The 26,513-nt window shown below is 44.7% G+C and overlaps 1 protein-coding gene across 8 annotated transcripts in view; it reads right to left on the bottom strand.

The window, feature by feature from the left end:
- CREBBP (CREB binding lysine acetyltransferase) overlaps positions 1-26,513 on the bottom strand; it is a 48,515-nt gene that overhangs the window by 10,517 nt on the left and 11,485 nt on the right. Inside the window, exons 5-25 of one of the 8 annotated variants that reach the window (XM_078605016.1) lie at positions 24,953-25,066; positions 23,513-23,719; positions 21,770-21,881; positions 21,493-21,627; positions 21,069-21,186; positions 20,772-20,925; positions 19,953-20,048; positions 16,994-17,220; positions 14,198-14,575; positions 13,512-13,748; positions 12,779-12,964; positions 11,638-11,844; positions 10,393-10,558; positions 9,608-9,726; positions 6,056-6,295; positions 5,796-5,884; positions 2,674-2,784; positions 2,048-2,101; positions 496-552; positions 281-358; positions 34-101 (exon numbers count right to left, since the gene is read on the bottom strand). In XM_078605016.1, coding sequence (XP_078461142.1) covers positions 34-101; positions 281-358; positions 496-552; positions 2,048-2,101; positions 2,674-2,784; positions 5,796-5,884; positions 6,056-6,295; positions 9,608-9,726; positions 10,393-10,558; positions 11,638-11,844; positions 12,779-12,964; positions 13,512-13,748; positions 14,198-14,575; positions 16,994-17,220; positions 19,953-20,048; positions 20,772-20,925; positions 21,069-21,186; positions 21,493-21,627; positions 21,770-21,881; positions 23,513-23,719; positions 24,953-25,066 — 3,153 coding nt within the window. The remainder of the gene's footprint in view (positions 1-33; positions 102-280; positions 359-495; positions 553-2,047; positions 2,102-2,673; positions 2,785-5,795; positions 5,885-6,055; positions 6,296-9,607; positions 9,727-10,392; positions 10,559-11,637; positions 11,845-12,778; positions 12,965-13,511; positions 13,749-14,197; positions 14,576-16,993; positions 17,221-19,952; positions 20,049-20,771; positions 20,926-21,068; positions 21,187-21,492; positions 21,628-21,769; positions 21,882-23,512; positions 23,720-24,952; positions 25,067-26,513) is intronic. The other 7 variants (XM_078605018.1, XM_078605017.1, XM_078605019.1 and 4 more) reach the window with 7 other exon arrangements.

Raw genomic sequence — 26,513 nt, 5'->3', positions numbered from 1 at the left:
ATCACACTGTTGTGGTCATCGCACTCCACTTACTTTTAGAACAAAACTTGTTTTCTTTCCTCGTCCTTCCCGTTTTCTTTAAACAAGTGTCACAAACAAAGCTGTGGGCATAACAGGAGGGTATTTCAATAAGAGGTTACCGCACAAATTGAGCGTAAATATTGCACACACAAACCACATTTTAATGTAATCACAAATGAGAAATGTTCAGCTTCATGGAGGGGGGGGGGGGGGGGCGAGACGGTTTTATTTTAAAAAAAGCCCAAGGCATCACACTCACCCGGCTGGCCAAATGGTCTCATTGTGGAGCGCACAGATTTGGTGCAGCTTTCGTCCACACTCCTTACACTCGACAAACCTGCAACAGCAAGCAAGCGGCAAACAAGGTTATACAGGGACAGGCAGGTCCGGTGGTGGATGTGCAGCAATTACAAAGAAAGTGCAAGGCATGGTGGATGGTGACTGGTGCCGGAAGTGGGCAGGGCGTGTACTCACGGCTCAGGATCAAGAGTGTCATTTTTCTTCTTCTCAAACTGGTCCTTGTTAATGGTCCTGTAAGAAACAGTGCAGCAGGGTTACACACACAGGAACATCATGGGCTATGCCGGCTATAAGGCCAGGCAGGTCCCCCCCCACACAGCCACCATTTACATCGAGGTGGTAGAACACTCAAAGGGTAGTAAAAACAAATCTAAAATAACGAAATATATTCAGATTCACCATTAACTTCTCTTATTTGCAATATTGTAAATCCTGACATTAATGTAAACAGTTTTACGTATTATATTTAGTGCATACACATGAAGCATACAAATCTCTTTCATCATCTGTATAAATGTAAAAAATGTGTATTTAAACACGACTCCTATTGACTTCCCATGGCCAAGTTACTGGTGGGATTGCATTTTGATCTCCAGGGTCCTGATTTAATACACTAGAGAAATGTTATGGCGCAAACGTCGGTAATTGTCAACAGCTATGCATTTGTGACCAACTGTGGTAACTTCGTGAAATAAATGGAGCGATAATTCTGTCAGGGTCAATGAAAACAACGTGTGCAAAAAAATAAGCCTGAAAAACAATGATTGGTCTAAAAAGCACACAGCCTCGTGTAATTCCTGACACCTGTCCGATCTTATTGGAAGTTTCCACCCCAGGTGCCCACTAGGGGGAGCAGCGACCCCATGGCCAGATTTAGGCAGCTGCATATATTTGGCAAAAGAAAATGGCGCAGCAACCGTCCACAAGAATTTTGAGCAACGATTGCCTAAAAACAGACCTGGTTATCAATGGCATTTGCCGTGTGCCTTGTCGAACTTAAAATAACATGCAAATATGTGGATGCAAAGAGTCCCCATGTTCACACATGTCAGTGTGTGCAATTGGTCAGTGGTCAGTGGTGTTCCTGTTGCCATGGCGCACACACAAGAGCACTGGACTTTTAATTTAAGGTGCTGCTGGCCATTGGGAAGTAGGCCAAAATTACAGGCAATTCACAAGGCTGGGATTGAACTGATCGTCTATGGCGTGGCTCCATTAAGCTGTACAATCTGTTTACGATGAGACGGAATTTATTTTATTTAATGCATTTGTAATGCTCCGGTAACTCCTTTAAAGCTGCAAACCACTTTTTTTTTTGCAAAGGGGTCCCCCCCCCCCTTTCTGTAATTAATATATGCCAACAGAACATTTGAACATGGTAATTGCAGTCTTGACACTACCACACAAACTTATAAAATATTCTAAACATCTTGTGCTATGCACTCAGAAGAGCACTTCGAATTCCCTGCTGCCAGATGCATGTGTATATAAGCCCAGGCTTTTTGCCGTGACATAGACTTCCCCATAAGCTTGTCAGCCAATAGACCATAACGGAGCAAAGTCTGATGTTGATCAAGTTGACTTAATCAACACCTCAAAGACACTGGTTCCATATCCCATCGAGGGCCTTTACTACCAACCATGCCCACCCAACGAACCCGTACAAGTGTGGATTAAACAGACACAAAAATACAGGTAGTCCCCGAGTTACGATGCTCCGACTTACGATATTTCGATCTTACGATGGCGATAGCGATACGACAAAATTGCCATCAACAACCTAACATCGTTCAAGTGTGCAGACGACGGACAGAATCTTCGTGAGTACAGGACAATATGATACGTTACGATACGTTCAATGCATGTATGATACGTAACTTTAGCGATTTCATTTTAGGGTTACCACGATACGATACGTTCAATGCATTTTTAAAGTTTTTATAGCAGATAGGATTGTTTCCTGAAAAAACTTTATATTAAATTGCAGTTCATATAGGTAGGCTAAGGATTTACCTTGTTTTTTTTTACTTTAAAATTTACTGTGCAATACAGTATTGTAATTAATAAATACATACAGTATATAGTTTATATAGCACGGCACTGTAAATTGCTCTGTTTTGCGAAATTATCACCATTCTTTAAGACTCCTGGGCAGGCTAGGCCATCTTCGACTTACGATATTTTCGACTTACAATGGGGTCGTCGTAACGCATCTACATCGTAAGTAGAGGACTACCTGTAAACGCCTCATCCTGGCAAAAACTCCCCCCCCCCTGCACTCCCCAATAGTCCAAAGCTAAGGCACACCCCCCCCCCAACCCAACACATGCACACACCAGTCTGACAACTTACGTTTGCGGCTGAGAGGGATCATCCCCAAGGGATACGGTATCCCCTTGGATCTCATTGAAGCACTTTTCACAGTAGTGATACCTGTCAGCAATAAGGCCATATTTGGGTGAACTGTCCGCCCCAACAGAACACAGCCAACGCGGCAGCAACGAAGCCAAGCAGGGGAGGGGTGGCGGGCGGCGACGACGACCGGCACAAACCGACGGGGGAGGGTGGGGGGGCAGGGAGCGATTGGTTGATGAGGTTGCAAGTGGGAGGAGGGCAAGGGGGGGGGGGGGAATCATTTTAGGGGGGTCGTGAAGGGGGCAATGCGTGCGGGTTTTTTTTTGGTGGGGAGGAGGAATAAGGGGCGTGTAAAATACAAGGGTAGTGGGTTGTGAGGTCGGGAAAAAACAAATGGTACGCACAAAGGGGAGACGCAACACAAAGACAAACACAGAGCAGAGAGCCAAAGCAAAGCATTAGATTAGCAACTGATTTCAAAATTAACACGTCGATCAAGTCACATTACAATGAATTCCACCCGTAATCAACCGCCACTTTCCATCGATTCCTTGACTAAGCAATCAAGATAACGAATATCATTAACGCCATCGTGGCTTTTGATTTACTGTGATAATTTTCTCAATTTACTCTTGCCATGTAAATTATGGTTATAATTTGTTTACCAATACAAGCAGGACTTTACTTCTTTAATAGTTTACACGTTAAAGAATTCGCTACCATAATCAGCAGTGAAGCGGATTCTTAGTACGAGATTGCAAAGCGAAGCAGGAAATGGTAAAAATACAAAATGCAGCAAGCATGGGGGAAGCTTGAACAAGAGGGGCACAGGACAGCAAGTTTGGGGGGGCGGGGGGGGGGGTACGGTTTAACCCTCAAGCCAGCAGCCATTTATAAAAAGCAAACCAAGTCTTTCCAACGTTCATTTCGTGTCAAAAAATACTCCTGGATGCGAGTGCTAATGCCTCTTATCTCGCTGAGCAATTGTTCATCCGAAGTGTAGACTGATTGAAAAAATAGATGCAACAGAGTGTTGCATACAAAGGTTGAGGAGCCTGTTCTGTGGCTGATACAATTCTCAAAATGCACGTGCTTGCTTGCTTGGGGGAAGATTCGGGCTTGAGCAGCCCTAGTTGAACCAATAGGATTCCCAGATAAACCACAAAGGCATGTCCATCACAACACTTCACATCATTTTAGAATATCACCAATGGCCTTTGTATACAAGAAATTACAAGCAACGACTACCAATTTGAAGTGTAGTGTCACCGTAGAATTGAGTAGAGATTGGAGATTATCTGTGCGCAACTGAATGGATTAACTGCAAATACGCTTGTTTGGCCTTTGTAGGAGAAAAAAACAATTTTAGAAATGTGAGAAATTAAAATGTTTCCCGAGCAGCCAGTGGAACAGGTTAGAAGAAGTGGTGGCTGGGGTGGCAAGGGCATGGACAGAAAAGGGAAATCAGTCGGAAGGATGAATGCATGGACTGGAAAAAGCAGGCAGGTGACAAAGAACCACAGAGGTTACATCTGTAACAGCAAGACCACATTCCCCCCCCCCCCTGTGTCTCCTCGTTGCAAGTGAAGCGAACGAGAAGCTTGCAAGGTTAGGCAGAGGATGAGCAGTCTATCCACGGAAGATAACGTTACATCAGAGATCCTGCACAGAACACCTAGAGAGTCACGTTGAAAGGGTCGAAACGTCGCTGCTCTATTTGACGAGTTGTTTTACCCTTGCACATACAACCCATAGTGCCAAGCTATTCCTTTTATCTTTTTTTTAGGATATGCTCGGTACAGTTTAAGTTTTTTAATTTCAAGGACTGCAATTGTGTAACTCGTGCAGTTTGCATCACCATCATGTGTCCATTGTGTTGTGTGGCCATGATGGGATAAAAAAAACATCTAAATCAACTTACACTGGCAATTATAAGGTTTTGTAAAATGTTATCACTGTGGTGCAATGGCCTTATCCTGCAAAGGACGTCACAGAATATTTAACATTTTCTATATCAGGCAGCGCTCATTTGGTAATGCCAAACCAAAATAGCTGTGACCCTTTGAAACCTTGCTGTGTAGAGAACATGCTAAGCATGAGGTTTATTTTTTTATTAATCTGCACAAATATCAAGTGGCATAGAAGTCGGGTTTATTCACTTTCCACTTTCTAATTGTGTGAACTCGGAAAAAGTAGCACATCACAACGCGTGCACTGCACCTGCAACGGCTTGTCCACAGAATTAGGTCTCATAAAAGTGACAGGTTTGTGGTGGTGCAAACACAATTTTGCAAGGAACCCTCTCTACATCTTGCGGAAGAGATATCTTCCCATCCCTTTCTTTCTCCCACATCTGCAAGGCAGTGTTCCATCTGCGGTAGGATTTAAAGACCGGTTTGGTGCAGACTGATAAGGATAGGTTATAAATACAGTCTCATGCTGCAAGAGAGAGGTTAGTGGAAGTGAAGACAAGGGAGCTGCCAGCAGAAATAGGAAAGGCTTAAGAGCAAAGACTGAATGAGAAAAAAAGAAATGCCATTTTTCAAAAACCATCCCACAGCTTTTGCAGTTCACCCATTTTACACTGGAACATTTGGGCCCCATTTGCAAGTGCTAATTGTATAACCAATCATCTGGCCCACTTCTGTGGAAGAACAAAAACTCAGCAAGTGTCAAAGTACGTGGAACGCGGCGGTTCTTGTCTTGAACTAATGGCAAAAAACAAAACGTGTTAGTTCTGCTTTTAATTTTACAGTTACTATTACGACCACGATGTAATTAGCTCTTTACAACTATTATTAATAGTAGCAGTTAAACATTGATTGTGTCGATTGCGTACATCACAACGCTCAATTTAAACAATACTGCTAAATATAGGCCCACCTCAATGAAGCTGCACGACGCTTTGTCAAAACTTTTTTTGTTGAAAGTCAACATGGCAGCAGCCTTGCTGCTTTTGTTCGGCACCAAATGTGCGCACATAACATTGTTGGGAGCTCCCAACGATGACGCAAACTAGCAGGCAACACTCGTGCCGTTTAGTCGGCGACTGGCTTTGTGGGCGGGGTAGGGGGACAAGGCACGTGAGGGGGGAACCACTCCGTGCGGCGCGCGCTCACCTGTTTTGGTAGCTGAAGTAGGAGGCGTCGCGGGGGATCGTGCACAGCTGCTTGCCGTAGCAGCACAGCGTTTGCGGGGAGAACTCGTACTGAAACGACACGGCACGGGGGAAACAAACCCACGGCATCAACGATGTGGCACCACGATCACTGACGCCGCCACCTAAAAGTCATCGAGTTGAGGTGGCGTTGTGGACAAATTTGTAGGCAAAGAGCTCCGCACCGTGCGAAGAGAGTACGGGCACAATCATCACACTCACCTTGCGTCCACAGCAATAGCCCAAGCTTTGCATGACGGGGTCGATCTCCTGTTCGAACACCTCAGCCAGCTTGGAGCAGTACTTGTAGACACGCGACGTCTTGCGGTTGTAGAGCCAAGCGTTGTTGAACATGAGCCACACGTCGTCCACGTACTGCCATGGCTCCTGGTACTGCCCCGTGTCCAGTTTCCGCTTTATTGTCGACAGGTCCATTGGGGTCTTGACGATGTCAAAGTAGTCCTGCCGACACGGCGGCAACGCGAGAGTGAAGGGTGCGCTCGCCCAGCTCGGCACGCGACTCGGACGCGCTCAACACGCCACGGGCAAAATAAAGCCGTTATAGAATAACAAACAAAAGCACCAATATCAAGAAATATCAAGCATCTGAAAAAACCATCGCGATGGCTATGCAATCTTATGTTTGAGCAAAGTGAATTCTCATGAACCCTTAAGCGTCTGGATAACAGCGCGAGTCAAATTAAGTACGTACATGAGCAGAAATAACTGCATCCAGTTAAAAGGCTGCAAAAGTTGTGCAGTTTAATCAGCGAAAGTGTTATAGATTCACTTGTAGGTTGAGAAATTTAAATGTGATTGAGGGAATGGCGTACAAATCAAGCGCTCAATTCCTTGACAGCGGCAAAACAGCAGCACGATCGCAACGCACTCACTACCCTCCACACTGCACCACCTGGGGGCCAAAATGTATACAACCGTATAAGGTAATGCTAATCCGTCACCACTAGCAATTTCATAATTTGGTGCGTTTCTGTTAAAGAAACGTGGCTTCACGGTGTCTGGGTGGTTCACATGTCACTCAGAACAAACACAGCCAGGGGGCATGGGTTCGGGCGAGCAATTGAAAACAATTAATGAGCTTCACGCACGTGCGCCTTCAGCACATGGCTAGCAGGCCGTCAACAGTCGAGCCGGATTTGTCGATACCACGATTGCCTGGTACCCAATACGTAAAATAACGAGCAGCATTTTGCTCAAGTCTCCGAATACACGGGCATTATATTTCACGGGCATGAGTCACTCGGGACCAAAACAAGCTGTGGCTTCTTTAAAGACACGTTTTTATAAAGGACCTCAAGCGGTCGGTACGTAAAATGGCCGAAGGGCCCAACGTCCTCCCCCCAACGAATTGCACAGAATCACGACGAAGGCTGAAGGGAATCATCAACTTTTCTGCAGCAGAACTGGTACCACCATTGTGGCCAGCAGATGGCAACACAAACGTGCGTTCGGCTTGAGCGTGGCTTATCACGGAGAGGACCTTTAATTTGGAGCCTTAAATCAACTGTCGCGCATAAAGTTGCCGGTCAAGAAATGTCCGTAGGCACTTGTGGGGGCGTTAACGGCTTCATTTGGCCTTTATTTATTTATTCATTTTAAACTATTTTACACGTGTAGCATCATGTAGCGATTTTGCAATTGGAACTTTCCAACACAGTTTTAGCTCGCTCCGTATAATAATGGTACAAAATCTCCCGTGGCTGTGTCTTACCGTTTCGCAGAAACGCCAAAAAAATTTGATGACACATGCGCGCACACACACACACGCACACACAAACAGTAAAGCTGTAAGCGGGCTAGCTGGGACTTCATTTCCGTTCTTCTGACGTACTGAAAACATGTCAAGATGGGCAGATTATCTTCAGGTGACATTAATGAAGGTGGAGTATGAATGCCAATTAATGTAAAAAAAGCAACTTTTAATATCTTAAATCTGCAAAAACAGAGCTTGAAGAAACAAAAATCAAATCCCAGCAAGCTTTGGGTTATTGCACACGACAGAGGTAGTGGAGCAACGAAGGGATCAAGAACTGCAATGGAAGAGTTAAGGCATCACCAGCATAGATTTTCAAAGATTTTAAGCAAGGGCTTAAATAGGGCAACATAGCAGCACCAGCAGTTTTTTTTACAAATGGCTCACGGTAACAAACGGCCTTAAGTTTATACGAATTTGGTACATAAATACCGGTTGACATGCACACACACACACATTCAGCACCGAACAGCGATTTAATCGGCGCACTCATTTTAAATTATGCTATGTTCAGTTTATATCCATCACTACAGTTTTAAATGGAATCCATAATAGAGGTTTTGGTCGCCAAAGCCTATGTGTTACACATTTAAATGGGATATCATTTAAGTTGAAGCTGAAACTTCCTTAAAATCTAGTGCATGGGGGTTGGTTGTAAAACCAAGTGAAGAGACTTTGGGTCTATACATCAAGGCTTCCAGACGATAGCTTTGAATGCTACCAATAGGAAACCCAAGACAGTTATTATGCATTTCATCAAGGACCCAAACTGTCAAATTGTGTTCACATACAATGCACTAACAGTGACGACAGGTGTTCACCCACGAATGCCCGCACCGATCGAAATTTGGGTTTACTTTTGGTTCTTTTCATTGCAGCCATCTTTGAAAGGAATGAGCTCTGCCACACCCCTGGACAAGGTTAAGAGAGGGGGCAGCCTTTATGGGCAGTAGTGGCAGCTAACACAGTAAAAAGTGGAGCGTTCATATTTGGCAAAGGCAAACTTCCTGGGTGCATGGCTTTGTCACAACGATCCTTCTCCTAAGGCTGCAAAACTCTCCGACACATGTCCACTACAATTAATAAGTGCAAGCACTACAAGAGTAACAGGTGTCCTTTGCGGTTCATTGAAAAGCTGCTCGAGTGCATGCGGGTGTGATGAATAGAGATGTACACGCACTCATGTACACAAGGTTGGTGTCAGGTGAGATTGCACGAGAAGCTAGGCAAGGCATCCGAGCAAAAAGTGGGGGTTGGGTGAGTCACGTGGAGATTTAAGTGCCACACTTATATGCCCAAAGTCCAGGTTCTGCACGAGTTTGCGGGTTTCCCAATGCGGTAACTAGGTCGTGGTTTAATGAACAATCAACACTATGCATTTGACGAAGTTGAATTAACCACTGCGACGAGTTAAACTCAACCAAGTTCGGGAAGCGTAGATAAAATCTCCCGATTGTTAAGGCTCGTGGCGCAGCGAGGGGGCGAGGTGGATTAAACAATATCAGGCCTTACTCAAATGCCCCAAGTCAATTAATGAAATTTCCCCCCTGTGATAACACAGGGTTCTCTAACAATTACCAACAACAGCTCAGCCAGTTTTTCCCAGACTTGTGGGTGGCATAATTTAAAATTGGGCAGTTGCCTTCAGGATTTTCTAAAATGTCAGGCTTTGTGGTTGGACGGATACACACGGCCGTGTGCACAGATGCATTGATGGATGAAACCCCTTGTTCAGAAACAGGTGAGTCATCTAAGCTGCATTGCAATAAATTTAGCTTTTTAACAAAAGCTCTGCTGAAGAGCTTTGGATAAAAGGACATTCTTAAGGAAGGGAGAGTGGCACTTCCTTTGACATAATCTAAAAGAGAAAATCTCTCATTTGCCATTAAGTACTCGAACAATGGGAGCAATGAGTGTCTCTAGATTGGGAACAAATCCCGTGGGGAGGGTGCCAGGATGATGATGATGATTGTGACTGTGACGTGCAAAGTGTAACTCACGGGAATCCCCAGTGCCTGTGGGTCCACGGGCTGACGGAAGGGCAGGGACTCGGGGTCCTGCCGGTACAGGGCTTCCAGTGTGGGCATCAGAGCCTGCCGTAGCTCCTCGGGCTTAAACACTGCACGCCGGTGGCACACGAACGCATTTCCGTTAGGAACGCCGCCAAGCACCGCCTAGGCATGTACTGGGTTGGGGCAAAGGCGACGCAATCCAAATGTTATCCTGTGGATATGCACCCAATGTGTGTGTGTGTCTGAAGGGAGCATTAGTGATTTTAAAGTCTTTTTTCCTCAATAATAAAATGTTTTACTCATGTCGGACAGCAAGGGACACAGCGCAAATACATTTCTACTAGGCAGGTATATTCACTCAAACATCCCCCAGCGATTCAACAAATTGTCACGATTGAATTCAAGATAAATCATATTTTGGCTTGTTCATATTGTCTCATCGTTACCCAAAGAAACACGATTAGAAAATAAGTAGGAAGTAAAATTTAACAGATTCTCAGACGCATTATTTGATCAATTTATCCTGATATTAGGAATCAATTACAACCTATGAATAATTACATGACTGGCATCGATAACACAAGAGCTCCTTGTTCTTTTGAGTCTCGTCTTCTGTCAGCAAGCACAGCAGCGAAGGAAGGCAACGGTCCACCTTTGGGCACGATGTAGGTAACATATGTATATACTGCATATATGTATGCACAACTTTTTCTGCAACGTACGTAGCCAACCGTGCTAATTGGAGGTAGGCGAGGGGTGGGGGATGCCGTCACCTTTCTTGGGTCGTGGCTGAGGTGTGGCCGGCGAGGGCTGTGGCCCAGTCGATGAGTTGCTCGACTCGGAGCTCTCCTCCTTCACCTCCATCTTGATATCGGGCTTCTCGTCCACCTCGCTCGGCTCCATCTTTTCCACCTCGCCGTCCACCTCCTCCCGAATCGGCTGCGGACGACGGATGGACAGTGGTCAGCGTTGCAGGTTACAGACGCCCATCATCGGGGACTCGAGCACCGAGAGCCGCACTGTTGTTTTGTCTATCAACACAGTCAAAGCCTAGTGATGGGACCAACTGCTAAAACGCGAAATGCTTTTGAGAGAAGCGAACAGCTTGGGTTTTACCGAGTGGTGTACGGCATGTCCAACGTTTCGTTCCCAGCAATTCACATCCTGAAGCTCCCAGAGCGTGGGAGTGAAACGTCAGAAGTCGTGCCAAACAACAAGAATTACAACCCAAAAACACGTCCAATAGCCGTAATGCACAACCGCAATAAGCTACGTAAAGTAGCTTTTATTTTGGAGGCATGTACCCAAGCTGTGTGTTCTGGGCTATCCGAAATATGAGAGACGAAGCTTTGTTACTGAGAAAAAATTTGGGAAAATGTTCCATCAGTGTTCTTGTGATATTGCTGCTCTGATTTTACATTAAAGCGTATGGGCAATCCAGGGATGTCACTATTCCACCAGTGATGAACCTGACAGGACGTTAATTTTAAGAATTAATTAACTTCAAACTTGCGTTGAACAGCCCAAAGCATAGATCTAAAAGGTTGAATCTTCTTTTAAGCAACAAAAAATCACAGGAAACGAACGTACACATAAGGTCCATCAGGGCAAAGATACAAAACCTGCAGAGAAATACCCATTAAGGATTTTCTACATAACCTTGACAAGCATAGTTACTAAAATACACAAAAATCTATCTCTCAACCACTGAGAACTGTCATAATTCATGCTCATGATTTCACTGAAAACTACGTCATCTTACATCACATTCGTTTCTTTTCACTTCATTCGACAAAACACGTCATTTCAATTCTTAACGTACATTTCGATTTAAAGCTTTCGTGACTGCAAGGATTCATCTTCTTGGTTCTTTCGGTATTTCCCTTCTACGCGACTTTACCGAAAGAATCAATAAGATCTTAACGTACAATTAGACTTGATGCGGGCAACACCGCAATTCAAATTTTTAAGCCGCAAATCCATATCGACAGCGTCTAGCAGCGGCGGCACCGCTATACCTTAACGTCGGGCTTCTCGTCGGGCTGGGCGGCACCCTCGCTGGCGCCCTCCTCCATCTTTATCTCCATCTTGATGTCGGTGGTGGCGGCGGTGGCGGCTGTGGGGACGTCCATGGGCACGGGCTGCGAGCCTCCGTCCGACGCGCTGCCCGCCGACGCCGGGGTGCCCACCTTCACGTCGCCGGCGCCCACGCACGACTGTGACATCTAGGGAGGCAGGAGTTGCCGAATTAAGTAACAGGATGTTCGCGTTGGGCGTGCATCGATGCGCACAATAAAGTACATTCTTAGGCATCCAAGGTGATTATCCAAGAGGATATTACGAGGACAGGTTGAAGTTAATGGATATTCTGATGGCCAAATTGCATTCAAAATGGCTTGCAGAATAGTTGTTGGCTGTTAAATAAGTTCCTAAATGGTTGCATAAAAACAAACCATTCAATGCAAAGTAAGTTACGAATGCCATTGCTCCCAACAAAGATTTACCACCTGGCTACATCTCGGAACAAAATGCCTATGTCAATCATGTGTCCAAAAAAACATCATTGGATAATTTTAAAAGGGTCACCAATACATGTTCATAAACGTATTTTCTGTCTTGCAGACTCTTGGCTACCTTACAGACCGGTAGGTTTAGGAGTCAAAGATCTGAATTTCGTCGACAGTACTGTATTACAGGTATGCACTAGTTGGCAAGAATGAGCATTCTAAGGACAACGGACTAACCATGTGTTGAAAAAAAGGGGACCGACATTTGGTTTCGGGCTGATGTGATGACGAGAGTGCAGTTTTTCTGAGCATCAGTTTGGCATTTAAGAACCTTTTTTCAATAATTCGTCATCATTGTTAGAAATAATTTATTTTATGATCCTGTTTAAATAGCTTCTTGTTCATCTAATTTGTAGTGCTATACACCACATTAGGCAAAAATGTAACATGAGCATATGGGTAAGCATAAATCCTAAACGACGATTCAACCCGAGCATCACAAGCACAGAATTTTTATCCTGTGCATTGCTACGCAACTAGCAGCAGCTATTGCACACCACAGTGCTATCCATACCCAGTTCCAACCACAGTCGCACGCAAACATGTTGGCATTACGCGTGGCTCTGCGTCGCAACTCTCCCTGCCGGCTCACCGGAGTCTTGGGCTGTGCCTGGCCCGGCGTCCCGGGCTGTGGCTGTGGCTGGGACTGCGGGCGCGGTGGTTGCTGCAGGTGCTGGGGCCCTGCGGTTGGGGATGGCCCCACAGACGTGGGTCCCTGGGCCGGAGGCAGCGTCGTCTGCGCCAGAGGAATCGCCTGACTCTGTGGAGAACGCTGAACCTGCATTGCGCCCGGGGGACAAAAAATCCACAATGGTCAAAAGGCCATCAGGGCCAATTACGTTGATGTGCCAAACACACTTTACCGTTGTTTCCATCCTTCGGTCAATATCCCGAATTTAGTTGCACAATAAACACGAGGCCTTCTAAGATCTCATAACTACCAATGGCTTTAGGTCTTACCCTAGGTTGCCAACCTCCCGATGCCCAACTCCAATGCCTGCCTGTGTACCTGCTCTCCTACATTCTGCACATCTCCCACCTAAAGCAACCTCCACTTTCTAATTACATTCATACAGAATATGCTTTCAAGATTAGTATTTCTCCGATTTTAGCTAACTCAAAGGAGAACTGCTCAAACCAGATAGCACAAAGCGCATGTAAATGGCATACGCCATGTTGCTTCTTGTTGTATCCGCCGTGTTTAACGTCAATGGCCAATGTTCAGTTCTAAAATATATTCTGACATTTCGATTCCACAAATAAAAAAAACGAAAGCTTCATCAGTAAGTCACCCTCCACAGTGGTTACCAATGCAGCCCACATACCTGAGCAAGCGGTTGAGGCGGTGGTTGCGGCTGCGGTTGCTGCTGCTGCGGCATCTGCTGCTGGGGCGACTGCTTCCCGTGCATGCCAGATTGGCCCGTGGGCGGCTGGCTGGACTGATGGGTAGGTGGCAGAGGAGACCCGGCTGATGGAGCCATCCCGGCCACCTGGGTCACTGGAGGAAGCCCTGCGTTCCCCTTTCCACTGTTTTGCATGACTGTGCTTGGCATGGGTGCCGCCTGTACAAGACATGGGGGGGAGGGGGCGGTGAAATCCAAAGGAAAGCGTGTGCATGTAAATAAGATCAGCAAAGTCTGGAAATTTTCCCACCAATTTGCAATCCGACATCATCAACTCTGAAAAACTCATTCATCAGTGTTGTTTATTTTTTTTGTTCATTATGCACCACTTTCAATGCATTATCAGCAAATAATGTTTAGATTTGAAATCAGCAATTATGAACCTCCCAACACAATGAGACTGTCCAACATGTTGTCACATGTAAAGCAGTGAACTGCATCGATTTGTATTATTGTTCTCTGCAATCGCAAGAAACATGGAGCTTGCATTGCTCTCCTTCCATGGAATTACAAATGACAAGAAATCAGAATATTTACCAGTTGTGAAGGAACACCTGCATAACGGTAAATGTCACTATTAGAGTACATAGAGGGACTATGGCACACACCTGTGTGGTAGCAGGCTGCGGAGGGGTTTGCGAGGGGCCCCCGCTGCTTGTGGGTTTGCCTGCTGTCACAGGAGGGAAAGGCCCCGCTTGTTGTGAGTGGAACTGCTGCTGCTGCTGTTGCTGCTGCTGCTGTTGCTGCTGCTGCTGTTGCTGCTGCTGCTGTTGCTGCTGCTGCTGTTGCTGCTGCTGCTGCTGCTGTTGTTGCTGCTGCTGTTGCTGCTGCTGCTGTTGCTGCTGCTGCTGCTGCTGCTGTTGCTGCTGCTGCTGTTGCTGCTGCTGCTGCTGTTGCTGCGGTGTCGGCGGCTGCTGCTGCGATTGCACTCCAATGTTGCCCATGTGCATCATGCTTTGCGCCGGCGGCATGCGCGTATTCCCCATCTGCAAGAACACGAACACAAAACCCATCATGAATCGACCCACGCAGTACAATGGGGAATTGGAACATCAACCCAAACAACCGCCACGTAACGAATCACAAGTGTGAGACAATGAAGATGGTCAATGTTTACTTCATTCAGAATAACCATGGCTGGTAGCTATCATGTGATTCTCACCAGTAATGAAAGCTGGTAGCCAAACACACTGAACAATAATCAAAACGAGTTTCCAAAGTAATGGAACCCGATGCAGCAGAAAACACCAGCCGCATTTGATTTGTTTTTAAAAACCTTGATCACCAAATCCTACTTGCTATTCACTATAAGGCCACTACACAAATTAAGCAGTTACTTTCACAGGATCGACCATAGCTGCACCATGGGTTTATCGGTGACGTCAGCAATAGATTGTTGAAGGCACACATTTAACCACAACCGTGATGTTCAAAAGCAGCTGAGCACAGCCTCCTACGAGATGCTGTGTTGAGTTTACATGGAAGAAGAGCAATTATAATTAGATATAAAAAGGGGGCATCTGATTTGTGAGACATTAAACCCAATAAAACACCCATGGAACATCACAGTATCGTCTCACCGAGTGGAATTCACTGCTAACAATAAGCACCCATTTATGTTGGCTCTGGCAACAGCAGCAGCATGCCCTCGGCATCCTTGTGGGCATTTCAAGTGTGGCAACTTGCAAATGTAACATGGCCCATGCCAGCATAAGAATATTTCTTGCTTAAATAAGAAAAATTTAACCACCAGCCACATTTCATAAAAAAACATCCGAGATCGTGATTCGGGCTGTAAAAGCCAAAGCTTTTCGGCTTTGTCTACTGCAGCCTACTCAGTTGCTGCTTCAGGGGCGAGTACATGAATCCCCCCCACTAAACATTGGGGATGAGTGCATTCCTGGGAAATGTTACTCGAATTTGCTTAAAGAGAACTCTAATTTCCCAAATATAATTTTTAAATCAGGGGTTGTGTGTTCCTCGTCGATAATCCTTGAAGCAACGTGACTATGTCATGAAGTATACTAAAATACATACGTTAACATACATTTTCACTCATAATAGATAGAACTAGAAAAAACTTTCCAGAGATGGTTTAGGAGCTTATTTGATAGATGCTTCTTGGGGTGAGCAGTGTTGGAGTTACGCAGACTAAGGGGGGTAGGATCTGACAATGAAACTGGAGCCACAAGAACGTTCACCAGAAGAAGCTGGTTCTCTTCTGGGCTCTTCTACAGACCTTCTGACTTCATTGCAGAATGTTAAAAAATATATATCTGTCCAAAGACAGCTGGACAGCAATTTTTTTTCTTCCGCTCGTACAGCTCCTTGTAGCAATCATCATGCATCGCCAGCAAAGGACCATTGCGCCAAACGTGCGACCTCTTGCAACTTAAAAAAAACTGCTCTTGCTGCCATATAGGTGTCCAGTAATTTGTTTGATCTATGGATCACGGGGGTGACCATGGGGGCCAGAGCCATTCTTCAGAGGGTTGCAGTCAACTTCCAACGTACAACTGCCAACTGAAGGACAAATTGCTGGAGTTTGCGCAACAAGAAAAGCAATGTGTCCAAAAATGGACAACTGTCTCCTTCCAACTAAGCTCTCAATCGCTAGTAGACCTGTCGTAGATGCAATGGTGACATTTCTGACAAAGTCGAACCATCGGATGCCAAGAAGGCATCTTTGGAATGGCATGTGCAAGGGCTGCAGCCTATCCAAATCAGCTTGAAGCAATGTCCAGGCCTCCATACCATACAAAACTGAAAAAACACAGCACTGGAACTTGACATTTGGTGCCCAGACTTAACCGTTTCTGGGACCAAATGCAGTTCAGACCGTTCATTATTCCTGAGGCCAGGCCTTAAGAATAGTGACAAAGAAAATTGTGCTCAGGCCAGCTCATATTCCTTGTGGTGGTATAATTTAATCGGCCTTGTCGTCTGCTTTTTTGTTATAGCTGCATTAGCTCCTCATGACAGGTCCTCACCATGGGACTCAAGCTACTCCACCATCTCCAACTCCTCTACGTTGTCGAGTCCAGCTACTTTGCGACACCGACTGTACTGTACGCACATAGGGGCGTACCACGTGAACATCATTTGTAATTAATTGTCGCGGATTCATTTCGTCCTGTTACAGCGTAGCACGTCGAGAGCTCACCTCCCTCTGCACTTGGTACATGCTATGCGCGTACAATACTGTACAACGTCGCAAAATAGTCTGTTTTCACCATGTGCATTCCTATTTTGAGCTTTTTTTTAAGAACACATGCAAAACATTAAACTCACAAATAAATACAGGTTCCCCAATTCATCAACAAAGTATATGTGAAACAACACAAATATGACAACTTATGGGGGAAGGGATTCCTGTAGCGATCGGCGGCCGTCGCGGCTCTCACCTGGTTGATTGCATTCATTTGGTTAATTTGGTTCAACTGATTTGGGTGGTTGAGTGGTGGCGTCGAGCGCTGGTTGAGGACGGCTGGTGGCACTGCCATCGGGGGCATCTGCCCAAACTGGCCCCCGGGTCCTGCGGGAACACGAGCACCAACAGCGCCGGCAAACTCAGAACCCGCCGCCACACCGTGCCACGCCGGACCCCGCCAAGCTCCGAGCCCAGGTCCTGCTGATTTGAGATGGCAGATGTCACATTCACATGTGTGTTGCTATGACAAATAACATATCATTAATTCATTCAAGTAACAAAGGCATCGCGCGCACGGTCTGTATCTCAAGTTTCGCCGCACTTATAATTGATACGCGGTAATAATAAATGGTAATCTATGGTACTCAATACACAAGACTGGCATGCAAAGTTAAAAATGTTACAAGTTAGGCAAGGAAAATTTAAAAGAACACTCGCTGCATGCGATTAGTTGCTTTCGGCAGTTTTCCCCAATTGGTCTTTCATTATTTTTGAAGTATTATTGTTCGTTTCTTACTTTTGAACACTGATAATGCCGCAAAACACATTTTGGCAATTAAGGTTCTTGGAAACTACAAATTCCAAAAACTAACAAAAATATCAGTGCAGGACAACATCTATTGGGCAGATTGTTGCATACAGTAATTAATGATTAATTGATCGGGGCCAGGATTTTCAACGACAACCAAGTTACTGAATAAATGTAAATGAAGCTTATATCAAAAGCACCCGAAACTCCCAAGTGACGAAAGGGACACTGCATTCTGCCACGGGATTTGAAAAATTCCCCACGTCAGGCGTGCCCAGCAAACCTAATTAAAGTGCAAATTAATTCTATTATATTCATATTGGCATTACTGCCCACACCTGGCATGGGGAATATGAAAACCCCGTGGCAGACCAGTCTGTCCCCTTAACCCAATGCGGCCAGTTGTATTCTATGATAAACAAAATACTACGTAACCTAATTTTTATTGCACTAACCACACTCCACAAGGGCAATGTGGAGTGGCTCACAAAACAGCCAGCCAAAATTTAATTTAATTCACCCACTCCAGGAGCAAGTAATTGGTCCGAGTTCGTGGCACTCCTCTGACTTCCCACAATCAACACCAACATGTAAAGATTCACTGCAAATGCAGGTCAGAAAAGTACAAGACACACAGTACATGCCTACATATGGTGCAGAAGTGAATTTTTCAGATGATAGTTTAGAAAAAAAAAGTTCCATGGGTGGAAACGACCAATTAGAATACAGGAACCCTTCAGGGACATGGTGGCATAAATCTGGCACATTTCAAATTTACCCACCACAGTAGATTTGGAAGCAATTTGTCCCACAGTAAATATGACATAATTGGAGGCAACTCACAATATCTGCAACTACATTCAGAACACAATGGCCAAATCTTGTGAACAAGCACGGGAGCTTTCAAATGCATACCAATGCATAAATCAAGGGGTGTGTCCACCTGGTCATGATATATTGGTACAAGGCTACAAGAAACAAACATTTGCTCTCCACGCAGTGGCAGGGGAATGGGTGATCGTGCTTCATGCAGAGAGTCTACCCCAGATCAAGCGGGCTTCCAGAAGCCATGGCAACACTTGTCTCATTCTCAGTCCTGCACGCTGGTCCCTACTGGGCCATCAATTAGCGATCACTCCACAAGTGGGTGGAAATATGTATTTCAAAAAATTATTCTCAATTACATTTAATTTGTATGTTATACTCGAGTGCAAGGCAGTTTCACATGCCGGAAGACACTTAATTATGAAGCGCAAAAGAAACAATTAAATGTACATCACAAATTGAATTACTCATTAAAATTGTAATGAATTGAAGGTTTAATACCAAACTGCGCATTTCATTTCGTCAAACAAGACCTACCATACCGTCTAAGGACTGGGCATGGATGATAATTGAAGTGGGTACTAAATATTGAGGATAAAAGAAATGGTTTAACCAAGGCAAGGGGCATCAAAACCTTTCAGCAGAGGGCATATGTCCTTCCCATTCTGCAGTACAACTGTCATACAGTGCAGTGTTCCCAATAATTTTTTGCACATTTTAAACTACCAGAGATCTCTTTTGTTAACTAATGTCTTTCTCTTCACCTATGCATTTAAACAAAGCAGCAATGAGTAGGGGAAGGACAACTCAGTCATTTCATCCATGCCCAACTAAAAGGATAATTCTATTATTACACAACTCCTGTGATACCAGACAAAACACAAGAATCCGATGAGCTATGCAGCTCTTTTGCACAGACGTCCAATTGAATGCAATTCTCAGCCAAGTGAGTTTGAGCAATTTCACTCATCTGCATCAACCACCCATCCCTTACACTAACAGCATTACAAGGGGAGACATGCCACCATGCCGCCAACATCATCACAGGAGTCTTACTCAAAAGTTCTACACTAGACAGAGTTGGCTCAAAACAGTTTTTTGCAGAGCAGATTTGCAAGATTAGATGGCTACACAGAGTTGTGTGCACAAGTGATAATTTAGTTGGCCTTTCTACCAGAATCTGTGGCATTCTTTTGCTATTAGTCTGGATTTTATTTCCTCATTCTCTAAGTCTAGTCAACTAAAGCAGTTGAAATTTAGTGCGTTTCAGTTATTAAATTTTGGTGTGCGAGAGATGTTCAATTTCCTCCCATATTGAGGTCAGCCAATCAGTGAACTTCGTAAATGTTTTTATAAACATATAGTATAGTTTTTTGTCATGAGTGTCTTCCTCAGTGCACTGTAATCTATAAGGCCATTGCCGTCAGGCTTGACGATTTTAGTCCACTCATACTCTCATCCTTGACGAAACAAAAAAAACACACCGTTGACGAATTGTGTTATTAATTTCCTTAATAAAATAATGGAGCATAGAAGCTGAATGAGCTTGCGGACGGCCCCTCCGTGAACTGGCAAGTACCTGGTGGAGCTGGCATGCGGCCATGCAGCTGAGAAGGCACCCCTGGAGCGCTTGGAGCAGTTGTGTGCATTATACCGGTGTCGGACATTGGCCCATCTGCACAAAAAAAGATATCAACGTAAACTTCTTGTTATACATTATGAATAAAATCACCCTTTAAAGATCACGTCATTTCTAGACCCCCCCCCCACCCTACAAACAAAGCATTCAGTACGGAAATGGCTGAAGACAAAGGACATGCCTATACACGCCTCACCGTGACTGAAGGCACCAATGCTATCAGAATCTTGCAGAAGGCTCTCGTATGGATAAGGAGGGAGTTATTTTGTTCCGTCACTGCTTGTTGTAGATCCACCAAAAACTAAATATGGCTGCATTTAGTTATAGGGTTGATTTTTCTAAAAGTTTTTTGGAAGTTAAACATTAATCCCACTACGCTGTGCATGTACTTGTACATCCCTTTTGTTATGTCCACTGCTGGATAAGGACCTCCCCATAAATAACCCTCTTGGGTTCACCACATTGATCAACAATTAAATTTCTGTACATGATATGGTCCCGATGTGGTGCCCATTAGGATACGCGTGACTTCAATCGCACCGCATCCAGGAATTTTAGTTGCTTGCCGATACACAATGGCTTTCATGTTAACACACACACCTGGACAGAAATATTCTTCACTAGGACCTTTCCCAGGTGCGCACACATGCTCACCTATTCGTCTCACAGGGTGCCCTTAAAACACCATGTGCGCACAATAGCCCTACTGGAGCCCAAGGTTTACAAGCCTACCCGGCAATATGCACTTAGAGCTCTTACTGGGCGGTCGGATGGCCTGTCCCGGCGACATATTCATGGTCGGCATGCTAGCAGGGTTCTGCATCATCTGCTTCTGCATGCGTGACCGCCGCTTCTCCTCCAACTCCTTCTGGATCTTGTAGATCTTCTCCGCCAACAGATGGTAGTACTCCTCCTGCAAGGACACCGCACACAAAAACACGCCGTGTTACTACTTTGGCATGCACATGACTATGCCGTTCATACGCTGCTGAAGGGCAAGCGAAAGAGATGTCCACCCTCAAGGGGTGGATGACCGTGCGGGCGGGCACACCGTACCCGGCTGTTGGCAGACTCGTACATGTCCCCTTCAACCTTGCGTGCGTAGGCCACCAGGTTGCCCATCCGCCGGTCTTTCAGTGCAGCTGGGTCCGGCGTGGGGAATATGGCTTGGACACTGCCAGACGGATAATAAGTTAAAAACATGTTGTGAATAACATTAAAACGGGGGTCGGCAGTAGAGGATGAGGATAAATAAACGTGCAATTAAGGATACGCATACAGTTCTGTGTTCCTTTAACAACATCATGGATAAAGTAAGTACAGTTGATCAAAAACTGACTGCAACCCATTGAAATTCCCATGGTTTATCTTCCAAAGGGGGCTTTTTAATGGAGTCCAACAAGCCAAGCTCTTCAAGTGCTTGTGGTCAGATAATGATGGGTGTGCTTGCAGTAAAAGTGTGCAGGGTGCCGGTACTTACAGCTTGTGCACCAGGTGATTTCGCAGGTCCTGAGTGACGTGCTCGTGCCAGGCCTTGCGCACGCCTGTGCTGGGGGCAGCCGTGGCCGCACTTGCCGTAAGACCTCCGGCCTGCCCGTTATCCCCACCCATTGGGCTATAAAACACACAGACGGACACAAAAAAACTGATTTGTCGATGAAAAGTTCCGGGCAATAGTCTCGACGAAGCGGAACCCAACAGAGATTTTGCAATGGGGAAAGTGATAAGGACAATGGACGGATGCACAACCACCATACCTCTGGGATCCGATGGGCGGCAGCATACCAGGGTCCTGCATCATGCTACCCGACTGATTAGAGTTGGACATGCCCATTCCGCCAGCGCCCATACCACCCATCTGGTTGGCATCTGTGAACAAATGCACGAAAACACACGCTTTGCACGGTGGCGCCTTCATATTGTCACAGTACTTTACATGGTAAATCTGAAAATAAGGCATTTGAGCACATGTCATTTACAATTAAGCTTTGACATAGTTCCAAAATAATTTAGCAAGGTATTCATGCAATTAGAAGATTTGAGGCTTAGAAATGCATTGAAATAAAAAATAAGTTATACCGTTTTAACACCTGTTACATTTTCTTATCGTGCAGTAGCCTCTCTTATATTTCAAGAAACTGTTCAACTGAACTTAGGTCAACATCCAGCCTGTGTCGTGCAAGTTATAACACAATGTTTTGAATAGAAATGAATGTCCATTGGGAGATTAAAACGAATGTTTTTAACGCAATGATAAGAAACCCCAACAGTAGACTTCATAACTATTAATTAAAACACAGCTGTAATAAAGGCATTAAAAGTTTATTATAAAGAATGCAATTATAGATATAATATCATATTATTTTATAATACCATGTGATGTATCAAGCATTACCAATTGAAAGAACCAAGAAGATGAAATAGTAATGTCATTAACTCCTAAACAATGTAAACACAACGTGCACTAACAATGAAAAGGGTGACTATTAATTTGAACTCGAGGGTGATTTTTATCTGGAGAAAACATTCTCACGGGACACTAAACGCTTATTTGCTCTCTGCAATGCGAGTATCTGCATGCAACGAGGCGTGTTTCTGCTGCTTGGGTTTCACGCATTGCCGTTTCTTCCTCACAAACCGGGAAACATTGGGGCAAGCCATAGACATGAGATTATTATAATACGCACAAATTGAGGAAACAGCGGTCACAATCACAACACTCCTTGCTGGTGGCGTGGTGAGAATTAAGAACCGACAGCTCCCATTGCTGCTATCATCAACTTACGTTATTCCTCGTAGTTGATTGCAAACACTTAAAATAATTCAGAGCCCTACCACATGCTGTTGCTGATTTAAATTGCACAATGGGCAGATTTAGTGTGAATTTTGGATGTGTGGTTGTGCAATGAGCAGTTGCTTAAAAAAATAGACTTTATAAATACTACTGAAAAGTAGGTTGTTCATGTTGGTTTTGATGGTGTTAGGATTGATATATTCCAAGTCTGTATGATAGACATGAAATTAATCATTTGAAAAGTTAAGATTTTGGAGGCCTACCTATGGAGTCATTACAGCATTGACTTTTCAAGTTATATTTATCAAAATGGTGCGTATTACACAACGTATTTTATGCAAAAAAACAATGGAACTTTTACACATAAATTAAGTGGATGGGTCTGCATGAAATTAAAATTACTTTGGCCTGTTTGTAGGAAACGGCATTTTTGCCAACTTGCGTTATGTTATGTAGATATTTATTTGGTCGATTTCAAGTTAAATTCACGTGGTATTAGTTTTCAGCAAGTCACCTGCTGAGGAATACTGCTGTTCATTTTACTTTTTATTTCGAGTATATTGGCAGGAGTCCATAATCCCAATTCGAATCCAACTCGGTGAATTGCTCACTACCGTAAAGGAAAATGATCCAAGTAATCGTCTCTAATGAATTTACACTGGATGGATTTTTTTGCAAACAATCGTCATCTTGAAGGTATACTCACTGATGCTGTTCATGGCTCGATTGGCGCTCTGCTGCTGGGCCACATGAGGCGGACTGCTCTGGTACGGGATGCCCAGTGCGGCGTAGGCGCGCTGCATGGAGCTTGGGTCGATGGGGTTTGACGTCGAGAGACCGGGTGTGCTGGGCTGACCCATAACACCCGCGCTCACAGAGCTGCTCACACTCAGCGACGAGGCGCCGAGCAGGGCTGCACAACACACACAAAAAAGCGTGACAAAGTTTACCCACCACGCCTCGCACACCTCTGGGACGAGTACTGTTAGTGATCGCTGCGGCACACGTGTCACCGTTACGTGGCCGGTGCGGCGCACGTGTCACGGTTATGTGGCCGGTGCGGAGCAAGTGTCAGTCAGGGTAATGTGGCCAATGCCACGCCCGTTGACCACCCCCTCGTCTCCCAGTCTTGGTTTATCGCGTGCGCACGAGAAAGTCGGAAGAGCAAGACTTTACCGGCACGTGAACCTGTTCATCACACCCTGTGCCCCAGGCAACAAATACCGAAAGTCAGCCATTTTCAGTTTCTCGTCAAGAACCTCGTCAAAACCACACGAGCGATGACGCAATGTGTGTATCAGAGCTAAACCACGCTCATTCATCTCGGAAATCACTCTTCTATGCAGCGCAAGTACAAATATTCTCAGTTTAGGCAACTAAAATAAATAAGTTCCACTCTACTGGTGTAATCCACCTGGCGACAATTCGCTGTGCTTGCCTATGGCAACTCATTCGATACAGCTTCATATGGCAAGTTTGCCCACGTGCACATTAAGTGTTATTGGGATATTAACAGGGCATGTTAGTTCAGCACAGACTATTCTAAGACCGTTTACTTTGATAGCATGCAATAGTGCAACTTTGTGAAAGAAAAAAGTAAAAAAATTGTACACGACTAAAACACTGTCCTTCATTTTTGGAGTCCACTGCAAAATGGCTTAGGATAAAATGGCCGACTGCTCGAGTAATATTACAAACACAGCCAAAACGGACCCGAATCGGTCACAAGATACCCTCTCAAATCTTACACACCGTGGTATATTACTTTACCAGGACCGTAATGCACTATGCAAAAGGCCAGTATATATGTATATTCGACATATATATAACCAATTCATATCGTGCCAATATGCAAATTACAAGAGGTTTGCACAACAATAGGTGTCGTGCACCCTGCCACGGGAACATTGTGCAAATAGCGGCGATTATCAGGCACAACAAGCAACAATAAAGTTTGAAACATGTAACAGCATACAAACGACTCTGAAAATATTATACGTCAAATAATTCAACGCGTTCACGATTGGCTGCAATTTTGTTACGTGGATTTGAGCGCATTATCAAAAAGCAACCCCCCCTCTGCATTGAAAGCATTAATCAAGGTAAACCAGTCAATGGGTCCGTACGTGACCATCTTGATACTCACACTGCTGGTTGCGCTTGTCTCCAGCATTCTTGAGTGGGAGGCACACAGGACAGTCAGGTCGTGTGCAGTTCTTCCAGTGGGAGATGATCTGCCTCGATGATGCGCAGTGAGCCACTGCCAAAAGGAAGAGCCCCATCGCGGTTAGTAAACGCATGATCGAACGAACCGAGGTGCGCGCGTGCTGCCAAGTCAGTAAGGTGCATGTGGACACCTCTTAGGCAAAGGGTGCTAGTGTAAAATATCCAATCATCATGTGGGGGCCACTGTGCCGAGATATTAACTTCCTCGCCTGGCATCCAGGAGGTCGTGGGTTTGATCCCGACCCTGACACCTGTATATTTGGAGTTTGCATGTTCTCCCCCTGGTCGCGTGGATTTTTCTCCAGGTCCTCCGGTTTTCCCCTCCACATTTAGAATCAACGTGCATTTAGAGTATTTGGCTACTTTAAATTTCCACATTAGTCACTTCGTTCACCAATCACTTCTGAAAGAGCTATATAGCTCATTGTGCCTTACCTGGTAAAATAAAAAAGTTAAGTAGTTTAAAAAAGTTTCAACCATAAAACCATCCTTGCTTCACTTGCCTGTTTTGGATATTATTACAGCAGGGAACAATCCTTTTTCACTGCAATGTAAAAAACTTCTTTTCAAAAACGAATCAATGCCTAGGAATGCTGACTCAACTATTCAGAAAAACTACCCAGAATTCCTTAAGCTTAAGAGTTATTTAAATTAAAAAAAGCTATGATTGGCCAAAAGTTGTATTGCAGATTTTGGTCCTTCCTGTTGGATATAGGAACCTTATTTGATCTCTGCCTCTTACTTAAATTGAGGTCATCCAAGGATATTGAAACATCCGCTGGCTAAAAGTAAACACCTGATGGGTATGTTAAAATGTGTGGCTCAAAAGCACACATTGCTACTGTTTGCAGCGTTGATTTGGCACAGGATGTTACAGGGTTCCCACTTCTGGCTTGGTCAGTAATGTTTGTGCGACTGAAAATGTAAAACCAAATCGGTTACTCGACTGTCTAAGTTCGCCACATATATAATTTTACCAATAGAACTCACTCACTAAAGCAACAGGTTAGGCTGCACGAATTGTAACAAACAATTAAAATATATAATAACATAGGTATTTCTTTCGTATTTATCCTTGAAAAATGTCGACCAGTGAGTGGCCCTCTCAAGTAAAAATGACAAAGAGGGTCACCACAAAACTGTAACTTCCAAGCATCGGTCTATGCATGGACCTGTTTAAGGTTACACTTACTCAAGATGGAACTACCTTGTGATGCACGTACAACTTTAGAAGCAAGTCAGTGACAAAATAGAGTGCAGAGGGCCAAGGCCAAAGGAAACTTGCGAAAATACAAATTACATGCAAAAATACAGCCGCTGGCTACAACATGAAAATCTAAACAACCGTTTTGGCAAACGAGCATGCAGTCCACGGTGCATGCCAGCAACTGAGGTATAGCTGATCGACACCAGTTTTTTGACAACAGGACTCTTCAATATATAGTGCGCAGGCCCTGTCAGGAACACAACTAGAGACAATG

This window comes from Lampetra planeri, chromosome 23 (genome assembly GCF_965212315.1).
Source record: "Lampetra planeri chromosome 23, kcLamPlan1.2.h2, whole genome shotgun sequence".
Classification (NCBI taxonomy): Eukaryota; Metazoa; Chordata; class Hyperoartia; order Petromyzontiformes; family Petromyzontidae; genus Lampetra; species Lampetra planeri.
This window is presented reverse-complemented; position numbering and strand designations above follow the sequence as displayed.